A 23,037-nucleotide genomic window follows, 5' to 3' on the forward strand; every position below is an offset into this window, starting at 1 on the left:
CAACTCCCAGGGGCTGAGGACCCTTTGCCCCCCCTAAAATATTTGAGGCCCCCCAAATGGGCACTGCTGTTTTAATGGTGTGTGCGCGTCAGGTATTGTGTTCAGTTATGTGGGCTTACCTGCCCCCCCCCAATTTTATTCAAGTTGGCACTCCTGCTCAATACAGTACAGTGGTACCTCGGGTTAAGTACTTAATTCGTTCTGGTGGTCTGTTCTTAACCTGAAACTGTTCTTAACCTGAAGCACCACTTTAGCTAATGGGGCCTCCTGCTGCTGCCGCACCGCCGGAGCATGATTTCTGTTCTCATCCTGAAGCAAAGTTCTTAACCCGAGGTAATATTTCTGGGTTAGCGGAGTCTGTAACCTGAAGCGTATGTAACCCGAGGTACCACTGTATTCACAAATTGTCCTTAAAGCTTTCAGTAACCATGATCTGCTTTGAAGTTACAGCATAAAATTCCTCTGCATGGCTTTTCAATGATTTCCAATTAAGACTTGATAGCCTTACTAGTAAGATGTTAAACAGACACAATGTGGGGAGTGACTGTTTATTTATCCTGGGTCAGGGGATACACAAAATATGTTTCTAAAATGAAATTCTAGTGGCTGGACCTTTGGCTGTTGTATGGATGGAGGACTTTGTTGTTTAAGTTTTAAAAATATGACTTAGAGATATGTGGATATAATTTGTGCAACACCCTGGCAAGAAATAATTAACAACCACACAAAGCTCACCTTTGCAGCTACTTGTATAGCTATGCAGGCAAGTCACTTTTAAGTTTAAAACCAGCTAGCCACGTGAGCAGCTGCAGCAGAAACTTAAAAAACACATTCTGTTTGCATTTGCAATTCTTCCTTGTGCGTTTTGTAGCTTCACAGCGCTGCAGCGTTAGAGACGCTGCTTATCAACTATAAAACATTTTTGGAGAACAAGTATCTGTTCCTTATTATCATTTAAATTCCTGTTTGTGAGAGACCCAACTCTTAACAGCACTCTTCATCCTTTTTCACCTGTGGAAAAGGGGTGAACAGCTATGCTAAAGAATGCTGCAAAAGGGTTAATACTCTCAAAACTATCAACTTTTAATCTTCTGGCTCCAAAACCACTGTTTAGAATTGGCAAAATTTCAGAGTTATCATACTTTCTTCTAAATTGTTATGCTAACAGGAGCTCAAAGGGAAAGTTGTAGGAATGGGGGCAGCGGGAAGGAAGGTACTTGACTGGCAATGAAGATAGAGATTGAGAAAGTATGAAGACCTGGAACTTATCTCCCTTTCCCACAATGTCCAATTCATTCTGCAGTTTCAGGATTTTTTGAGAGCCTCATGCTCCAAAGAGTGTATAAGCAAACATCCAGGCTGTGTATACACTATACCTTTAAAACACATTCTTTTGCTCAAAGGATTCTGGGCACTGTGCTGCAATCCCCAGCAACCCTTAACAAACTACAGCACCCAAAATTAATAGATGGAAATAACATACTTTAAAGGTATAGTGTGTACATAGCCCCAGAAAACAGTAAGTGGGACCCATTGCACAAGGAACTTGTTTATCCACTGTGCTACAGCTCAGTCTGCAACACTCTGCTGAAATAAATTTGGAACCAAATCGACATATACTCCTGTCTTGGTCTGTGTGGCAGCTTCTTTCATTCAAATGATCAATAGAATCTGAATAAGCATGGAACTCAGATCTGCTCTGGGTTGCATTCCTGAATTTATTTTATTTCAGCTCTTGGTACATTATTATTTTATTATTTCTATATAACACTATTAATGTTCATGGAACTTTGCAGATTGCCATAAGTGACAAAATAAAACATAACCACCACCACCCAGTCAACCCAGGAGTTTACAATCCAAATTTCAACAGTGGGAAAACAGCAAAGGAAGGTTGGCAAGAAAGGATAACAAGGATAAATGATAGCAAATGCACCTATGTGCACTTATTAGGTTTTGTTTCACCCACAGTGGTAGAATGGACAGTAGTAAGCTATGGCAACCCAGATGGCATTGTAACAACCCAGATAGCACAAAACATCCAAAATACTAAGATAAAGAATGTATTCTCTGTTAATAGGATTGGTCATACCAGGTTAATAGGATTGGTCATACCAGGCATTTTTAGTAGATGAGATCTCCCTTATATTGATGGTACAATAAAACCAAGAAAAAGAAACACTAAACTAAGATCCAGTGAGTACAAGTGGTCTATTTGGCCAACAAATTATCTATGAATTGCAGGGTTGTTTGTTTTTGTGTTTAAGACTCTTAAGTATTTGCCTAAATATAAAAAGTACCAAAGTGAAATATCTCATAACAGTTTAGAGGCCAGACATAAAAATATCAATGGCTGTTGAATTTGGTTTCTTGCCATGATATTATTCTTTGCTCCGATGACTTCTTTTGAAAAGTTTATTTAGTCTGCTCCATACTAATCCTAATCTGCAATCTGATGTTAACCCGAATAGAGGATGTTTTAAAAAAACATCAAAAAAGTGACTTCCAAAAAGGCAGAGAACATAAAACAACATACAAAAATGTCAACTGTAGGTTAAAAAATCCATCCTTAACTTTTTACTAGATTTTAACTTGTGCTAGTTGGAACAAGGTAACTGCATATGATGATAAACAAGTCTGAATCTGAGGCAAATTACCTTCTGTGAAATGACTGTTTTGCTTATATCCTATGTAATATATGTAAGATTAGCTTCCATATTTGAGGACTGGAAAATGGCCTCAATACAACACATTTTTTAAAAAAGGGATGGGGGGAGGCAGTCCTGGAATTTACAGGTGGGTTAACTTAACGTCTGCCCCAGAAAAATGATGGGAAGTATTGTTAAAGATAATATTACAAACCATATAGAAGAACAAGCCTTGCTGTAGCAGAAACAGGATGACTTATGCAAGGGTAAGGTCTATTTCATTACCCTAGTGGAGTTCTTCGAGAGTGTCAACAAGCCTATAGATAGAGGTCATCTGGTTAACATAATGTATTTGGATTTTCCAAAAGCTTTCAGCAAAGTACCTTTCCAAAGACTCTAGGAACTGGTTACATAACAGGAAGCAGAGAGTAGGAATAAATGGACAGTTCTCCAGATAGAGATGTAGAAAGTAGAATCCCCCAAGGATTGTGCTTTTTAACTTGTTCAGAAATGATCTAGAGTTGGGGTGAGCAGTGAGGCAGCCAAGTCTGCTAATGATACTAAATTGTTCAGGGGCATGAAAACAAAAAAGGATTGTGTAAAGCTCCAAAACAACCTCTCCAAATTGAGTGAATGGGGCATTAAAATGGCAAATGAAATTCAATATTACAAGTGTAAAGCAATGCATGTTAGGACAAAAAAATCATGCATTCATGGAGTCTGAACTCACAATGCCTGACCAGGAATGAGACCTTGGAGTCATAGGAAATAACTCAATGAACCTATCAAACCCAGGGTTCCATTAGCTTTGAAGAAGGCAAATTCCATGTTGGGATCATTAGAAAAGGAATTCAAAATAAAACTGCCAATATCATAATGTCATTATATGAATCTATTGTGCAACTGCATTTGGAATACAGCATACAGTTCTGGTTGCCTCATTTCAAAAGGGATACTGTAGAGTTGGAAAAGTTTCAGAAAAGGGCAAGCAAATGAAGAGAATCTTTGGGGGGGGGGGAGAGAGATTTAATCATGCCAGCAGGAGTTTGCTAAAGTTATGTATATTTTACAGCTTCATTTTTACATCTTTGGTTATTTATTTATTTTTAAAAAATTGCATTAAAAATTATTGCCTGGCACCTCAAAGACTGCATGTGTATAAGCAATTTGAAATTATGAAAATAACCTTTTAAAAAGCCAATAGGAACTTAATACCTTTTCCTAATATTTGGGTAACATTTTATAAACTCAAAATTTCCACAACCATGCTACAATTTTGTGAACTTAAATACAGAAATAAAAACAGTTGTCTCAGTATTAAAGGATATAATAAATCTGCAAATGTTTTGTATATCTATGAAACAGAAACCTTTAGCTGCAATGTTAGCTGATCAAGCTGTAGAACTAGATCTAATCTAGGCATTATATGAAACATGTCACTGCCAGCTGACAATTCTTCTGCATGCCTTCAAGTAATGTTTAACTGAAACAGGCATGTGATGTTAATACAGTGTTGTTGTGCCATGTGTCTGATTCAACTAGATAATACTGGGAGACATGAGGATGGATAAGAGCTACACATTTCATGCAACACCTGACTCAGAGACTGAATTCTCGCTGTGCAGCGTCAGATAATTCAGTCTCTGAAAGAAGAGAATTAGGGGACCTTAATACATACAAAAAAGCACCATCCCACTTTCCTTATTTATAAAATATAAAAAAGATGTTTGCTTTCCCCCTATAATAAATTATTGAGCAAGATTAATCCAGTACAGCCCAGATCAGTTACCTGTTGAAGCTATAGGTGCACTGAGGATGTGATAGCCATTTTGTCGCAGAGGGTTAAAGCAATGGGAGTCCCCTGACAGCGCATCACTGTTGACAGATGAGTCCATTGCTCGGTAACAGTCCTCATAGTGGAAACAGTTCTGTATAGAATGAAAGCTGCCTTGATAACCTGCAAATAGATATTGTACAGACATTTTTAGTACTAGAAATATGCATTTGGTTTCATTTATGAAATTTTGTTTCATGGTGGTACTATCTATTGTAGTTTGACATCAATCTTTAAACTTTTAATTTTAGCGGTATTGTGGAGTTTATTTTCTAGGTTTGTTGTCGGAGGTATTTCCAATCACACAAGACAGGGAGTCAGAATGAAAGCTGTCTTGATAAAATTAGATTCTAAATTAGGTATATCCTCTTTGGCATTGGGCAGGGAGTGTCTGGCTGAGAGATTCAAAGAGCTCTTATGCCAGGCTGATCAGCTATCTCACTCTGAGACTTCAAGGACAGTACCTTATTGATGTTGAGAGTTATCCTCATTTCTATATTTATGAACTATGAAGTCCTCTGCACACACCTTCTAAGATGACTGTATACTTTAGAGATGGGCAGTGAATCAGTGAGACACTTGGATTCCACTGAGCCATCCCTTCAGCTCCAATGAGCACTTTGTATGCATTGCTAAGGGAAAAGCTGAACATTTTCCAGCCTGCCCGGTAGAGACATCTTCCAGAAATGATGACATGTCATCTCTCTTTCCCCACGTTTCTCTCCAAATTAAGCATGACATATTGCTGAATGTATGTTTCCCCTGTAATATGAAAAACCATTTTGGGAAGTGGTAAATTTAAGTGGAGAAATGGGGGCGGTATAGGGGGTTGCTTAACCCATCCTCCTTGTCATGTTTTCCCCGCTCAAAATAGCATTCTCTAAGCAATTTGTTTCTCTTTCCATGATCTCCACATCTTATAGGAAAGGTATATGATCTGTCAAGGGTTCAAATAAAAGCATGACATCCATACAGGGTTTTTTTTGTTTGTTTGATGGGGGGGGGGTAATTTTAGCTCATGCTTCCTCTCCCAAATAACTGAACTGCAGAATTTGTTTTGAAAGGGCTTCGTATTTCAAGAGAGGTGATGGCAGCATGGCAATCACAGCATTCAGTGCAAACAATTCCTCTGCACCAGGTCCTTTGCCAGTCTGCTAGATGGCAACAGGGAAAACACTGGAATACAACAACTATGATTCTCTACAATAACTGTCGGACCATATGTGTTTGATCCAATCATGGAAGGCCTTGTGATCAAATTATGGTCTCTCCTAATAAAGGAGGAGATTCTCACTAATACCTTCTCTCCCTATTGTACCCCCACAAATCTGCTGGGGGTGTGGGGACCCTTGAGGGCAGCATGGGAAGTGGCACAGGAGGGACCTGTTAAAATTGCCTCCCTACTTTTGTTAGCAGGTGCTATGGGGATCAACATGTTAATTCTAGAGAAAATGGCTAGAGTTGCAGTACCTTAGTTTGCAGCTCTGCGGAGTGACTGACAATACAGCCGATTTAATCAGAAACACCGGTTCAACTGCATTTCCATTCCAGATAAAAGTAGCATACTGTGATGAGTATCATTCAACTTGGCTTGCTGAATGCTCAAGTAATGACAAAATAATTACTTAGATTACAGTGTTGCTGCACTTCAGAGTGAAGTCTCCCACTGTCATTCCCTCCTCACTCGTAACCACCCTACTTTGCAAACAGTTACCCGGCTGATATTTCAATTTGGACATTCTGTCAAATATGTCATAGATATTCTTCATGTTACTCATCATTTCACTGTTAGATTACTCTTGTTACTTTCAGGCAAAGAAGGGGAAACATTTATATTGTTGTGGGTTTTTAAAAGCATTTTGTTCTTAAGCTCTTACAGATTTGTCGGTCCTTCATGCCAAAGTGTCTTTCAAGATCTAACACAGAGTAACAGCAGGAGCTTAAAACAAGGTTCAAATCCCATAACGATAGTGCAATTAACAACCACATGTGGTTTAGTACTGCAATCTAAACATGGAGCTTTTAAAAGGATTTCCAAACTCTTTAAGGGGCTAAAATATGAACCATTCCATGGAACTGTATAAAATTGGTCTTTCTCCACCCCCCCCATCTCTTTCATTTTTGCAAGTTTCATAAAGTAACATTTCTATTTGTGTTAAGCAAAGTCCTGGCAGCGGCAGCGGCAGAGTTGACATCCCCCCCCGCACCCCAAACGATTTCAGCATTCCTTCAGTTTGTCAGATTTAAATCAAATCTGTGGCAGCTAATTTCCAATGAAGAATTTCCCAAACACCCTGTCGGTTTAAATGATCACTGTTAAATGTTTTATGTGGAATAAAATGTAGAAGTATAACAGTTAATAAAGGAATCAACTGTGTTCCAAACATAACATTCAGTTACAATTTTGCTTTGAATGTGACACAGAAAAGCTGTAGTTAACCACATCACAAAGTATGCTCGTTGCCTCTATTTCCCTCAAGCCACAACCCAAAAATCTAAAGCACTTTTTAAACGAATGATGTAATGAGGAAATTATTGGAATATGCCTATTAAATGCCAATTCGTTCATGTCATTCCACTTAAATGTATGAGCACAAATAAGTCAAACTCGTCAAATTACATAAAATCTCTATGAAAAGACATCATGTAAGATATATAAATAGCTGTGCTATTTCATTTGGTTGCCAAATTCCTTCAACGCATAACAATTTCCATCTGATCCTACTTTAGCTGAAGTCAAAAATTCTGCTGGGTTTTTGTTTTCATCCATTGTCCATGCATTCTCATCCATAATGCGTCCAAATAGGATTTCTTTAAGACTTCTATTACCCAGAGGAAGGAGAAGTATAAATATGCCTTTTACTCTCACGAGCAAAGATTTTACATTTGGTTGACAGTTGTTATATTTTCATTTTTAGAGTTAAAAAAATTGAGCACATGCTACTACTTTACTAATTTAAAACACTCTTCATAAGAAAATAACTTATTTTTAAGGATATTAATGACATTTACTTGGCCTGAAATTAAGGTAATATTTTGGTGTTTGGCTAAAATAATTGCTTTTTAAAACCTCTATGACACAGAACAATGAAAAAGCAACACTTCCTTCCAACAGGATGTGTGATTTTCTTATAGAATAAACTTATTACAATAGTTCAACAGTTATTCTGTATGTTTGTTTCTGCTTTACTCTTAAGCAGCTAAACCCTTGTGGTTTCATAGTTACTTAGCTTATTACTGTAATGTGGTTATATGCTATTATCAGCTATCATATTGTGCTTCAGTGACATTAATATTTTTAAATTTAATAACCAGCTTCTGTTCAAGTCAGCTTTTATGTAGGTACAAATAATGTATTGCAACAAGCTCCGTTTCATGTTTTTTGTTGTCCACTGGAACTTTAATTGATTATGCTGCTTATGAAAGATTTGCTATGTCAATTTCCGCAAGGAAAAAATTGTTCTGCTTGTCATGGTTGCATGCAACAAGAACATGCAAAAATCAAATAAAAACATGAAAGATACACAAGATTTTAAAAAATGAGAAATGGTCTGGAAGTCTCCAGTTTGAATCCACTTTCTATTGCAAATTGTATTATTTGGATTCTGGACTGGACAAGTTACCGAATTCCTATGGAACATGTTTCAAATAAGAATCGGAGACTGTCCATATGGGGAAAATAACAACTGTAGGATTGGGTTGGTAAAGAACAACGTTTTATTTTGTATTTTAATGATAGATTGATTTTATAGTTGCTTAGAAGCCATTTTGACATATCTGATCCCAAAACTAAAGCATTTGCAATTAATATAAAAGATTATTTAGCTCATGCCCATCACCCTTAGAATCAGTGCTTGACAAATTAAATACAATGTGCATACTGGCTTTGAAATCTGCAACTCAAACTATTTAAGGTTTAAAGATTTTGTGAGTCAGAACACCACGTTAACATATTCTGAGATTAAATAGATTGAAGACTAAGTAGAAAAATCCAACTTGCTTTGAATACTTATAGATGAGATCATTTCTGTAGGAATATCTTAGTGTGCATCAGCAAATATGAGATTTAATGGAGTTTTGAGTAATTAATTATTGAGAACAGCAGTCATACACATTCAAAAATCCATAAACTAAAATTGAGGTATGACAGAATCAGAACACATTGCAGAATACAGGGTTTATTTGCCCAATAATATAGGTAAAAATACCCCAATGGATGTCTGATAAAAATTATGGAACAGTGCACATACATTTTCTTTAAACATGGCCCATAAGGGACAGCTGCAATAAAATTATGTCATTATGTAATGTATAGATAGTACATTACTCCACAGCTGAGAAATAACTACATAATAACTACTCGCCAAGAAATAAGAGGATTTTTACCAAATGTAGTGGGAATATAAAGGCACAGATTTTTTTTTGGGGGGGGGGGGGATTTCCTGAACTCTTAGATATAACTGTAGATATAACTGTAAGATACAAAATTCAACTAGACCCTGTGTTCTTTTTCTTGAAATATGTGCATGATCTAGTAAAGTATGATCATATGATAACTGCTGCTAGGATAATGTTGGGTTTCAATGATATATCCTAAAGAATGGATAGAAAAATTGTGCAAATTTGCCTCTGTGGTTAAACTGAGGCACTATATCAGATTTAAAGAAAAATATGAAATTGGTTGTATCCACTTCTGCAACCATACTTCCTCTTTCCCCGTGTGCCCCCAAAATCTGCTCCAGAGGGTCTCCCAAACCATCAGGATTAGATTTTGAGGGCACACAGAGGGCTGCAGGGGAGAGGGAGAAGCTTCATTGTGCAAGTCGGTGCCTGATGCATGAGTGGGCCAGGTCACAACCCAGTGACAACTTACATTCATAACATGAACCCTTTTGTTGACTATAGCAGGAGAAATGAGTTGTTTCCAGATATAAAACATGGTTTTGTAATGTTTTGGATATACTTAACTATAGGATGTTTTATGTTATACAACATATTTTGTTTGTAGTTTTGCTAATTAGTGTAAAATTACACTTTATTTCCATTTTTTTTAAAGCAAAGATAACTTTAAAGGGATTTAGGTTTGCTTATAAGCCTAGTTTCAAGACTTGTGGATTTTGGCTTAATCTACTCTAGATGTTTATGTTTATCCTTTGTTGATGATAAACTGTTAATGTTTATTATCATTTTTGATTTGATACTGTCATTTCCTGATGCTTGTTGGCTGGTTTGTGGCCTTGCTTGAGCCACACAGACCTGAACTAGTCCAAAAAATACTAAACTCAGGAAATTTCGCAGCTAACTGAGCTTGAGCCTTATACATCTTGTGTAAGACCACATGACTGCTAGTAGCCCTGCTTGTACCCAAATCAAATGGGCAATGGTGGGGACAGGTATATAATTGGAAATGGGCTCAGATGGAGTGGGGATTTCCCCTGTGTGTTGCTCTTTTGTGCTAGCTTATACACAGGACATACCCTTTCCCAAAGTCTAGGCAGCTGTCACCTGTAGTACTAAGGCCAACAAACATAAAAACATTTCACATTGGATGTACACATTTTCAAAAGAGCTCTGTCTTGTTGAAAGGGCACCTTCCATTGAAATACATGGAAATTTGGCAGCACTAAACAGAACACACACTATCACAGTTTCCACATCTGTATTTAAGCTCCTACTTCATTTGTACGCTTCAAAACCTATACAAAGCACTTGGTAGACACTGCATTAACTTGTCAGGGGTGGCTGCTTCTACCAGTCATGAATAGTTATCACTGATCACAGATTACAGCCCATTATGCCACTGTTAATTATAGCGTTCCTCTTTCATACTGCAGAAGATGAAGTGCTTTCAATACAGAATAAATGTGGTGCAGTTGCCATTTGCTGCCTTAAGTAAGCACTGTAACCAATCAAACAATGCAGAGTGTCAATGAAAATATTAGCAGACGTTCCAGACATAACTAAACATTATGAGGAACATTTAGCTGCTGACAAGAATAGCAGCCTCAAACCCTTCTCGTCTATAATGGGTTGTACTAATGTCACCATACTGAACATGTTCCTACTATTTCTATTCCACTTCACAGCATAAGTCATGGCACCATGATGTCAGGACAAGCAGCATGGTGCACTATCCCCTTTTTGGTCAGCTCTTTAAATGAATCTGCACACACATTTAGCATTTCTTGTACGCACTGTGCATCAACACACGCACACACATATGCATGAACATAGTATAGAATTACCTTGTGGTCCCTGCTGTGCAGACTGGTTTTGAAATTGCGTATGTGTTTTATTTGCTGAGAAGTGCTGCCCACTTGGAGATTGGCTGTGTGATGATGGGGAGCTGTGTTTCGGAAGTAGGGGAGGAGCAACTATGGTTTTCAATGGACTAACGAGAGGAGGATGAATATTTGGAACAATCCTAGAACAAGAAGGAAGAGCAAGAGAGATGATAAACTTGATCCCATATCATTGAGTGCATAAAACACTTGGGCGAGTGTAGCTTTAGTGTGTGTGTGTGTGTGTGTGTGAGAGAGAGAGAGAGAGAGAGAGAGAGAGAGAGAGAGAATTTTACTTACAATTCATGTAAAGTTAAAAGTACAGTATTAATAACGATAAACCTGTCTGTGCGACATGACAGCAACCACAAAAATAGCTTAACAGAAATATACTTTTAAAAACCAAGGTGGAATCTACACACATATAAAAAAACGCTGTGAAAATGCTTTTTTTAAAAAAATTGAAAAATATATTGAATTAGCAATAGCTCACCATCGCCATCTAGTGTCACATTTGTATATTGCACTTTACAACACACTTAAAATGTTTTATTTACAGCTGTATAGCTGAGTCCCAAATCTCTAATCACTTGCAAAAGTTATACTGACAAGAGTTACAGAGTACATTGCATCTACCTCTCATAGCATAGGAGCACTTCATCCTTTTAGAATGCATTGAGCTTTTAATTGATCAAAAATGCCTGAGCTGGTTTGTTTCCCAGTTGCAAGAGCTGAGCTTCCTTCTTTGCACACAACCCCAGTATTATTATTATTTGTCCCACCACTGGCCCAAAAGCAACTTATTAAAAACTTCAAAAGGCTGAGGGCTGCTTCCTATTGATGCATTTACTACAAAAGATAATCATGCAGGTAACAAGTATTCCACAGTCATGTTTGAAATAAAGCAGGTGTGTGTATTAATTCATGAGCAAGTTCACTGAATGGTACCTGTCTCCACTGCTGAGCTTTCAAGCACATTGCCAAATATAGGACACCAACAAGGCAGAAGGGAGACCACATACGATCCAATCAGAAGCCACAGTGAAGCTAGCCCTGGCTTGGATTGTTGTAGAAGATCACAGTAGTCAGCAAGAATGTTTGAAGATTTGAAGAGTCCAGAGATTTGCATAATGAATGAAGGTTCTAACTGAGAAACCTATCACCATTCACTATCCTGTAAAGGCTCTCCTCATAGGGAGGGCCATAAAGTGTCCTAACAATGTGAATGTTTATGACACTGATGCCTTAGGCATCCCCATGTATCTCAGGGTGGAGACAACTGGCGAAAGAACTTGTGGAAAGTACTTTTGATCATGTTTCAGTTAGCTACTTGAAACCATAGGGCAAAATCCATCATGCAATCCATGCTCTGTTGAAAACCTTATTCATTTTGTTAGGAATTGTGTGTGAAAGAGTAGCATTTAAGTGAAACCCTTCCCAGAATTTGTCTGGTTTGAATGGCACGGGCAGAGCAGAAGAGTGAGGCATCTGTGTTAGATTTATATAAGCAATGTGTAAACCAAGAATAATATGTTACACGTTTTGCCAGCTATATGGATACAAGTACAGTATGGCATTTATTCTACAGATTATGTGTTTTCTTTGCTTCCATCCTTGTAGATCATGAGGTCAAACTCACGGGCAGATCGGCTGCCTAATTATTTGATATTGCTAGCATTGTCTCATATACCTTTGGCAGGGAAAGTTACCCCTGATTCCACTCAGGTGTTCTGATAATTTAAAGTCTTTCAGTGTTCTATGCAGGGAATCACTATAGCACAGAGATATGTGAGTGGATGCAATACTTCATTAAGGGTGTTCCACCCAAAATTTAGGCAGGAGACACCTCCAACTAGACCTTCTGTGCCTGACACAATATGCTCTGAAGTGGGAAAAGAAAGGTATTGTGGTGGATACATTAGGGATTCTTTGGAGCATTCTACAAATGGATTTTAAAAGACCATACAGTACACAAATTATTCAGCTGCAAACTCAGGTTTTCTAATACTATACACAATCCTAACTCTGATTACGGTAACTGTACAACACACATTTTTAGTTACATGTCTGACACATTTAGGTGTACCTGTAAAAATATTTTAGGTGTTCCATACACTGAAAGATTGTAAGAACCCTGATCCAGATGCAGCCATGGACAATAAATCCATATGAGGTACAGCACAACAAATCAAGTGAAATAACTGATGGTGCTGGATATGAATCACCACCATCATTAAACAGCACACTGTATCAGTCCAATATGCCTTGGATAAGCACTGTCATGCAGATGAGGGGACACATTTGTCTCAGCAAGGTGTGTGGATGCCTAGAGCAGGATGTGTGAAATGGCAATGGTCATCCAATTCCAACTGAAGTTTACAGCACAATCCTACGCATATCTAATCAGAAGTAGGCTGGCTGCACTGAGTTGGAACAAAGTATGCCTCTAATACCAACATAAGTGGGAAAGCATATACTGCTTCAAGTTTCCCATAGGCATTGGGTTGTCCAGTTTGAAGAGAGGCTGCTGAGTCAGATTGTCTGATCCAGCAAGGCTCTTCTTACATCTTTTGGAAGGTAGGTATAGATAAACTTTATAGGTACATCTTCTGCTTGATAACTGGTCTGACCCAGGTTCTCAGAGTCATCTTCAGCCATTCCTAGATTTAAAAAACAAGAATTTGTTTTTGAAATGGTTTCGTTGTTTTAATTTTTGTATAAGCCTCCTGGCTGAAACCCTGGAGTGCTACTTCCAGTCATTGTAGGCTGTACTGAGCTAGCTGGACCAATGGTCTGGCTCAGTTTAAGGCAGTTTCCTGTGTTCTAGTGCCCTGCATTGAGAAGAGGCAATGTACGTATTTTGTAATAAATAATGTCTCAGATTTTATTTTACTTTTAAAATCTTCCCGGTAAATGGGTTTACAGAATAAACTATTCCAAAGCCATTAAAGACTAAAATGATGAAAAGGTAAGCCTTTTATCGCTCTAAAAAGGTAAAGGTAAAGAAACCCTGACAGTCCAGTCGCAGACCACTCTGGGGTTGCGGCACTCATCTTGCTTTACAGTTAGCTAATCTTATTTAATGTATTCCTGACAACAGAAAATACAGTACAGCATGTGTAATTGGTAACTACTTTAAGTGAATATAAAACTGAAACTCAAGAGAAATCCACTTCTCTTTTACTTATACTTGGGGTAAAATACGACCACAACAGAGACAGGGATGTTTCCAATATGAACAGCCTCACTTTGTTGTTGTTTTGGAAGGGCAGCTTTGACTGTCAAATTCCTCTGCTAAACAATGGATCCCAATATTTCTTCCATCCATCTCAGCAGGAAGAAGATCAGATCCAGAGTTCAGTCCATCTGTACTTTATCTCAAATAAATTCCAATATGTTTTGTGATGTGGTGCTTGTCTGTACTTCAAACCATTTATCAAGTACTGTCAAATAGCATATAATAAATGTTGACATGGAGGGTGATTATTCATTGAATGCTAACACAAAGAAATGCAAAAGTATAGTAAAACCTCAGAGACTAAGGGCCGATTCATATATTATAACCTACCATTTGCTGGCATGTCAGCCACTCACATCAGTGGTCTACATGACAGTATAAACAGTGTACTCTGAGAGGTGCAGAAGGTGGACCAGGAGGTGCCACATTAATTTTGTGTGTGTGAGAGAGAGAAAGTTTAGAGTAAATGTCAGAAACTTGTCAAATGTTTATGCTTAACTGTAATACTTAAGATTTTAGGATGCCAAAGGGAAATATCAAAATTTGTAAAAACTACAGACCATTTTTTGATAACCAGCCAAGGGGAAACTTTAAGGACTCTTTTACAGAACTACTCATCTTGGTATAAGGATCAGTTAATTGGTTTGTGCCTCAAATTTGTTTATGCAGTCATGAAGTATAGGCAAGATTGAATGAAGCAGAATGGAATTCAGGGGGAAAAAATCAAGAACTGTTTCCCCGACTTGAATGTTATTGGCATAGTTGTCCATAAGAAATTGTAAGCACTGCAATATGGTATTTTCCCAGAGTTCGCAATTCAGAGCTAACTGGTGTGATCTACCGTTGTCCTAAATTACTGTGCAAGGAGGTGTGGCAAAAGCATGATAGGATTCCTTGATTATGTAAACAAGCACCGTACCAAATTGTTAGTTCAGGGTAGGAGCCATAAATTAGACACCTCAGGACGTATATTTTCCATGATTGTGTAAACAAGCTTTAAGTAAAATAATACTATACCAGTAAACTATAACAAATAAATGCAAAATGCCTCATTTATAAAAACTGCACTCTGATCACTCAAATTATATTTAAAAAATAACCTCTCAAGTCAGCTACAGGATCAAAAGACCAAAACAAAATGAAAAGAAAGAGAAAAGGTTAACATCGATTTTCATCTCTTCCAATAATATTAAAAATGATGTGCAAAGCTCTACTAATCTAGTTTCTGGACGATGCCCAGTTTCGTGCCACGTGTTTCTTTTCTGGGCCCTACCCTCGGGGAATTTCTGTCAACACAAGCTCAGGAAATAGTTAAACCGTTCAGTTTTATGGGGGGGGGGGACCCTCTATCTGAAGTTTGGTGAACTTTGCTACTAATCAGTCCCAGGTGCCTTTGCCTTATTTTACAGAATATGCAGGATTCCTTCAACAGCACAATACTAAATCAGTCATTGTAGTTTACTCTCCCAAAGAACTGTTCTATTTTATAGTTTTACATTAATGTGTAAGCATGCAGCAATAAGTTTACTCTTGGATACTTGTATGCTCTACTACATTATACTGGAACTCAACAGAAACTCAGCAATATGCTTCTATCCTCTCCGTGAACAATGACTGCTCGGCTCAAGAGCTAGCAAAGGAAGCAATCGCTACCAAGATCAGAATAACCAGGAATTCTTCTGTCATTCAACTTCAACAGGATATTTTTGACTCCCTTGTAGTTCAGCACAGATACACCGGCCACTTGAATTTGCAAAAAACCAAATGGGTCACAGTGCACAAAATATCAACATGGATTGACATGCAGAAGTTAACCAAATTTGAAATAAAACTCAAAACTAGTCTGACAAGTTTATCTTTTCAAGTTGAAGGAGGAACAGAAACAGTTCTACATCTTTCACACATGAATGCAACTTTAAAGAAGGTGCTGGATGCTACCAAAGTTATACTTTTCAACAGTTTCCTTTTACTTTATTATTACAAAAAAATGGGACACTTCAATTTTAGCAATACTGAATGTTGTCAATATTTGTTGCCAGAACTGCATGTTGTCTGTAGGGAAAACTTTGCACCAACATAACCTAAATTCTGCCCTAAAAGCAAAATTCTGCACCCAATAAAAATTAAACAAGGACAGGCCTTTATATGCAGGAAATTTCACTATGGCTATAATTTTATGGGGGGAGGGCAGCGGTGGAACCCAGAAGGGCAATCACAGAAGGTGAAAAAGTCAGTGTGGTGTAGTTGAGCATTGAAGTTCACAGGGTAACACTGGGCCGGTCACTATCTCAGTCTAGCCTATAGCAGCACTCATTACCCCAGAGGTGAGGCTCTCTCTCTGAAGGTCTTCAAGCAAAGGGTGGACAACCATCTTTTGAAGATGCTTCTCGCTCTGGATTTCCTGCATTAATTGGGGGGTTGGGTTAGATGGCTGCAAGGCCCATTTCAACTCTGTGGTTCCCCCTAAAAATATCCAGCATTGCTGTTCACTATTGAGACTAGTCCTCTCCTACAACACTTTGCTCTCTTCCACACATCTGTGTCGAACGTAGAAATAACATTCCATGATAAAAAATTTTCCTGAATCCTTCTTATTAGAATCCAACTTTGAAAGGTTTATCACTCTGAAATGCTGCATAGTTGATATGCACCAAAGCTCAATAAATATTTAACACTACACTAAATCAAATGTGTGTACCTAAAAGTAGTATATGTGTTTTTTCCACAAACCACTCTTACACTATCCACACAAACAAGAACCTTACAGTACAAAGCTGCTGCCAAACCTTTAGTAGAAGAATGCAGATTAATATACAGTGGTACCTCTGGTTAAGAACTTAATTCGTTCTGGAGGTCCGTTCTTAATCAGAAATGGTTCTTAATCTGAGGTACCACTTTAGCCAATGGGGCCTGCTGCACCGCCGCACAATTTCTGTTCTCATCCTGACGTAAAGTTCTTAACCCGAGGTACTACTTCAAGATTAGTGGAGTCTGTAACCCGAAGCGTTTGTAACCTGAAGTGTTTGTAACCTGAGGTACCACTGTACTGTACTTAATATTCCTAATATTCAATGGCTATCCCACATACAAGAGTGCAAAAATTCAAATGTCACTCACCAATTGAAAAATAGCACAATTATAGCCAAGATAACGTGGATATTTAACACAAGTTTTTTGTCCCCTAGAAAAAACCAGTAGATTTGTCTTCCTTACTGGAATCACCTAAATAAATTTGCTTTGCAGATGCCTTTTGAAACACACCCACTCTTCAGCAATGACACGCTATGACCGACCTAGAATATCTGGATTCATATGCTAAAAGTTGGTATGTGGCGGGTTCCTTCCTTGCTAAAGAGGTCTATCTAGCCCCTTCCCAACTCTTGTTATTCTATGAAGAGTGTTCTAGAAAAACAGTTCAACATATCTAGTCAAAATGAGCAAGCTGGGACCAGCATTGAGACCTGTGGGAGACATAACAGTTTGTGGACACAAGATATACTTACTAGTACATGCACACCACATTCTACACCACACATATAGCTGTAAACTTTTTTTTAGTGCAGACAACTCTTAAGATGCCGTGTTGTTTTTCCATCTTCAGGCTGCCACAAATCAAATTTTACTATCTTCACAACTGGTGAAATTAAACAGAGCTTGTCATTATTTATGGTGAGTGTTGTAACTAATGCTAAAATAACACTTCACTACCTGAAACATTAAAAAAAAAAAAAACTGGATCATGACAAGGTCCACTTTCTATATGCCAAAATATTTCTAAATCAAACACTTCTCCTTTAATTAATATTAATATAAATTAGTATAAAATTACTTGATCCAGCATTCTGTACACTTCACACACTTCTTTATTGAAGAGAAAAAAATATTATACATCTCATATGTAGCCAGGGTAAATATATTTGGTAATGAAGTCAGATTTTGTTAGAACATTTTCAAGTAAATTAAATAATTTTTGTCAAACTATTTAAATGTCTTAGCAAACCATTTGGGAAAACTGAGAGCTGCACTTGTTATTGACTTTGGCAAAGAATGGTATAACAAGGGCTTTTTTTGTTTTAAAAAGGTTCTAAATCAAAATCTTAGTCTTTCTGTCAAATGTGAGTAGACTTCTTGTGCTCTGCTTCTTGTAGCTTTTGGCTTCTCCCATATTTGATGACTCAATCATTACGGTTTTTTGATAGCAATCATTTTGGTCCGTCCCAAAGACTTAAACCCAGGAATCCAACCTTGTCATCACATTGGTTCACAGTGTAGAAATTCTGTACATGTACTTAAACATGGAGGCTGAGATAGGTGATGAATGAGGCAAAACATTGCAGGCTTGCCAGAAGTGTATAGCAGCTTACATAAAAAAGGATAGTGATGGGTTTTTATTTAATTTGTGCCATATACATTTTTATCTGAGGGAACGCAGGTGCACTACAGCAAGGTTGGGAACTTGTGCCCTCCATATGTTGCACTCCAACTCTCATCACCCACAGTTGTCATGGCCAATGGTAAAGGAGAATGGGAGTTGCAGTCCAGCAAGATATGGAGAGCTACATGTTCTTCATGTTCCCTTCGCTACAATTAACTGACAAAGGTGTAAAATTTCAGTGGCCAAATCGCACTGAATGTGTATTCTTTTGTTGATAAGCCAACAAACAAGGTCAATTGTGTGTGCGCATATATTTAAAGCATCCCCTCAAAGAATCCTGGGAGTTGTAGTTTATCCCTCACAGAGCTACACTTCCCAGCATCAGATAACTATTTGACTGTTAGAAAACAACTGAAGGCAGCCCTGTATAAGGAAGATTTTGATGTTTCATTGTGTTTTTATATTTTGCTGGAAGCTGCCAGGAGTGGCCAGGGCAACCCAGTCAGATGGCTGGCATATAAATAATAAAGTAGGAGTAGTTGTTATCCTCAACAAACGACGGTTTCCAAAGTTCTTGAGGGAGGGAACTGCACCTTAAATGTATGGTGTATATGTAGTCTTAGTATGCATAAGTAATATTAGGTGTAAGATTATCATATACTCTCAAAATAAATGCTGGCACACACAGTCATCCCATCACAAGCTAAACTTAATCTCTATGCACAAAGATCTGATTTCTTTACATTATATTAAACTAAGATTTATATTCTGATTTTTGCCTGGAGGTCATAGGGTGAGTTAGAACAACAGGCAACATGAACAAAAAAAAATCCGCACACACAATTTAAGTAGCAAAACATTTAAAACCAATATTCAATATTTTTCAATCTGCCACTGCCAAGAACCCCTAGCCAAAAATAAATAGGGTCCTTAAGTACATATGGGTAGTCCCATATTGAGGCCAATTCAAGTCTAATTTGATTTTCCACAATAATATAGCTCACAATGTATTAGAGATATTATTTAGATTTGAAATCCTGCAGTTAAACTAAAGGCTATTAAAAAAATAAAATGTATATTTTAGTACATTTGCTGATAATATATTTAACACTACAATTACTTTGCAGTTTCAATGCTGGTCAAAATATACCACCAACAATCAAATCACCATATGACAAAATTAGGTAACACAGTTTTAAAATAAGCATGTAAACATACTATGATAAAATTTCATAGTTAGTTTTCAGAGGTTTGCATCATAGCTAGAGCCTTTTCATTATTTTAGATTTCAATCCTATACACATTTACGTGGGAGTAAGTTCCATTGAACATAGTTGAGTTTACTTCTGAGTAGATACACAAAGGCTTATGCTATTACTCTTGTATTAGGTTAATGATAGGCTGCAATCCTAAACAGACTTTGGTGTGACTTACTTATGAATAAACATGGATAAAGTGTGACTTTTCATTATACTGTTTGCTTTGCTTAAGTACCCAAACATTGGAATGTAATAGATTAGCATGCTCTTCCATGACATGGCTAGTAAAAAAAAAACCCTTTTTAATCTACTTGTGACCAAAGCCGCCAGTAAATACCAATACAGGCATCCCCAACCTTCAGCCCTCCAGATGTTTTGGACTACAATTCCCATCATCCCTGACCACTGGTCCTGTTAGCTAGGGATGATGGGAGTTGTAGGACAAAACATCTGGAGGGCCGCAGGTTGGGGATGCCTGTATTAATATATCCCTGGCAACTGAAGCTTATAGTGGGACATTAAATAAAAACCTGAATCATTTGGCTAAGTTCATTCCACACAATAGGAACTGACTTAACCAAAATGGAGACTGCTTCAATGGGAAGGAATGAATTAGCAGTGCATAGCCAAGCAACAGATTGTGAAAAATGGTTTATCTGAAATAGGGCTGTTGAAAGTCCAAATCAGTTCCTATGCATGTGTGGGATACAGTCTGTCCCACAAGTACAGTTTTATTAGTTGTCCATTGTATCAAAAATATTTCATAAAGTGCAATTTATTTCACAATTTATTTATGTACAATTACTATCTTGTTTTTTAATTAGAAATAAAGGTTTGAAGTTTATAAAACAATCCTACCACACTAAAGTGTCACCATTCTCAGAAATGTCATTTAAAGTTTATATATGCTTATTTCTCACCAAAGAAGAAATTCATGTAATTCCCAAGATACATTCATGTATTGCTCACCATTGAGCAGATGCCAAGTCATTAAGCCAATAATTCTCATATGGTAGAAAAGATCATCCCTTAAAGTGATATGGGAGAACACAAGGTTCCAAGGAGTGATGGGATCCTGAGGCAGGTGACAGGACCCTCTCAAGAGCTGCGGCCTGGCAGTGGATTATCATAAATCCCTATTAGATATCTGGACATGATTGCAACATCAAGCCCCCTCCGCCTTCCCAATGATCTGGGAACAGAGTTGCTTGGTTCTTAAATTTCTTAAATTTAGGAAAGGGTCAGAGCAATCCTGTTTGATTCAGTGTGGTCCTAAGAATGCCCAGGTTGCATGTTCGATCCCCATATGGGGCAGCTGAATATTCCTGCATTGCAGGGGGTTGGGCTAGATGACACTTGAGATCCATTCCAGCTCTGATTCTATGATCATTTCCTCTATTTCCAATTCAGGCCTTGGCGTATGTACCCAGAACAGCATCACCTACCAGGGCAAAGTACCAGCAGATTCAGGGTAAATCAGGAGTTTGCAGGGAGAGGACAAAGGGGAGAAAGCCTCCAAAACATCCCAGTGAAAACTCAATGCCAAGGAATGCTGACCGAGAGAGAGTAAACCCTGGAAACTGTGTGGATGGGGGAGTGAAAGTGGGTGGCTGGAGAAGGAGGCCAAAGGGAGAAACACATGGATATAAAAAGGGTACAGAGGACAGCCTCATTGTCTGGATAGGCCATTTCCTGAGAAGCCATTTTAAAACATTCCGGGGGGGGGAGGAGGAGTCAGAACTGCACCTAGAAATCAGTGGAGATAATCAATACAGTGGTACCTTGAGATAAGAACTTAATTCATTCTGGAGGTCCGTTCTTAACCTGAAACTGTTCTTAACCTGAGGTACCACTTTAGCTAATAGGGCCCCCGTGCAATTTCTGTTCTCATCCTGAAGCAAAGTTCTTAACCTGAGGTACTGTTTCTGGGTTAGTGGAGTCTGTAACCTGAAGAGTCTGTAACCTGAGGTACCACTGTATTCTAATGTGCACAAGTATGTTCCCTCAAAAACCCACCTGGAGAAAGGATCCTGCAAACAGCCCACCAAGAGGAGAGCATGCTCAGTGGGCACAGAATGCTGGCAGGCTGTTGTGGGGAGGGAGAATGGAATGGAGTGGCTGTAGCCCTGGAGAATAAAACACTCCACACTGCTCTAATGCCAGTGGGGGGCTATTTCCACAATCCAAATATATTACCTGCAACTGGAGCCTGTATGCACACAACTGCATACATGCATCAACACACATTCATCTGTCAAACATTGGACTGCATTAAAAACACATTCCTAGGCAACATACCCTTCTCTGGTGCCTTCTATGGGTGACATATGATGGTGTGAACTGGTGAGGGTGGACTCAAGCATATGTTGTTTTGCAGGTACATCATGAGATGGTGGCAGGAGACCAGGTGACGGTCCATTGTGGTTAGTGCTGGAACCTGTGTACATGCCTAAGGAGGAAAGAGAAAAGTTGCCAGTGAAGAAGCTCAGCCCTGAAAAATGTAAACTTTTGTTTAACCTCTCCTTAGGGCAAATGTCTCAAAACAGATGTGACAGGCTAGGTCCCTGCCATGAATTGCTTTATCTAGAAACATGTGCACCACTGCAATTGTCTCGTGACAATGGTCCCTCCAGGCTAGCTAATCAGTGCCAGGCAATGAACAGGAGCATTAAATCATCTTTTTACTATATTCATACTACTTTATTTTCTTGAGTAGTACTAGTATTGGCATTCTCAGGTATAGGCTTTAAGATTTACATTCATAGGAGACATGTGAACATACCGACCTGTAGAAACAAAAGGAAATGTAAATAAGTACACCTCACCCTGGAGCAGCTTTTCACATTTCTGAGCAAACAAGTAAGCAAGCAAGCAAACAAACATACATACAAATGAAACAAATTCAGGTGCCATATGGTTGTATAAATGTATAATCATATAAACAACATTTTGTACAGCAATAACAACAAAGAAACATGAGGGGAGAAACCAAACCTGTGAGAAAATCAGCATTCATTGTGGAGACAGAAATGTATGCCATCTGAAAGGAGGATGAGGAAAGCTGGGCTCATGCCACAGTGGGTTTTAAAAACAAACAAACCCAATTTCTGTTTTTATATATATTTATATGTAGCCTGAGTCTCTTCCTGAGACGCATCCCTTCAGCTCTTCCCATTTCCCATCAGACCATTTCCTAAGAAAGATGAGCTCTGAATTTTCCAGGCAGTTTCACACAGTCATGCGTATAGCTGAGAAACATTACTTTTTGATCTGAAAGTGGGGTGGGTGGAGAACAGTAGGGAACAGAATAAGGTTCCTGTGCCCTGGCTTTTTCCTGGTTTCAGGGAGTTGTGCACTTCACAACATCTTTTTCTGCAAATGTATTCCCCACCAGCTTTACAA

The 23,037-nt window shown here is 38.2% G+C and overlaps 2 protein-coding genes across 14 annotated transcripts in view; one reads left to right on the forward strand and one right to left on the reverse strand.

Moving 5' to 3' along the window:
- LOC307218486 (doublesex- and mab-3-related transcription factor 2-like) overlaps nucleotides 1-23,037 on the forward strand; it is a 75,710-nt gene that overhangs the window by 25,682 nt on the left and 26,991 nt on the right. For 2 of the 9 annotated variants that reach the window (XR_013839990.1, XM_079980770.1), the window contains exon 5: nucleotides 22,013-22,718. The exons of 5 other annotated variants lie outside the window; for them this stretch is intronic. The gene's annotated coding sequence lies outside the window, so the exon portion shown is untranslated. Of the gene's footprint in view, nucleotides 1-18,082; nucleotides 18,117-21,045; nucleotides 21,084-22,012; nucleotides 22,719-23,037 lie in introns of those variants that run through there. 2 more of the 9 variants (XR_013839989.1, XM_079980774.1) reach the window with 2 other exon arrangements.
- Nucleotides 1-23,037, reverse strand: part of GLIS1 (GLIS family zinc finger 1) — a 194,447-nt gene that overhangs the window by 3,359 nt on the left and 168,051 nt on the right. For all 5 annotated transcript variants that reach the window (XM_079980726.1, XM_079980728.1, XM_079980727.1 and 2 more), the window contains 3 exons: nucleotides 21,934-22,084; nucleotides 10,728-10,906; nucleotides 4,438-4,605 (listed from right to left, as the gene is read on the reverse strand). In XM_079980726.1, the coding sequence (XP_079836852.1) occupies nucleotides 4,438-4,605; nucleotides 10,728-10,906; nucleotides 21,934-22,084 (498 nt within the window). The remainder of the gene's footprint in view (nucleotides 1-4,437; nucleotides 4,606-10,727; nucleotides 10,907-21,933; nucleotides 22,085-23,037) is intronic.

Source organism: Podarcis cretensis (assembly GCF_951804945.1).
Source record: "Podarcis cretensis genome assembly, chromosome: 6".
NCBI classification, from domain to species: Eukaryota; Metazoa; Chordata; class Lepidosauria; order Squamata; family Lacertidae; genus Podarcis; species Podarcis cretensis.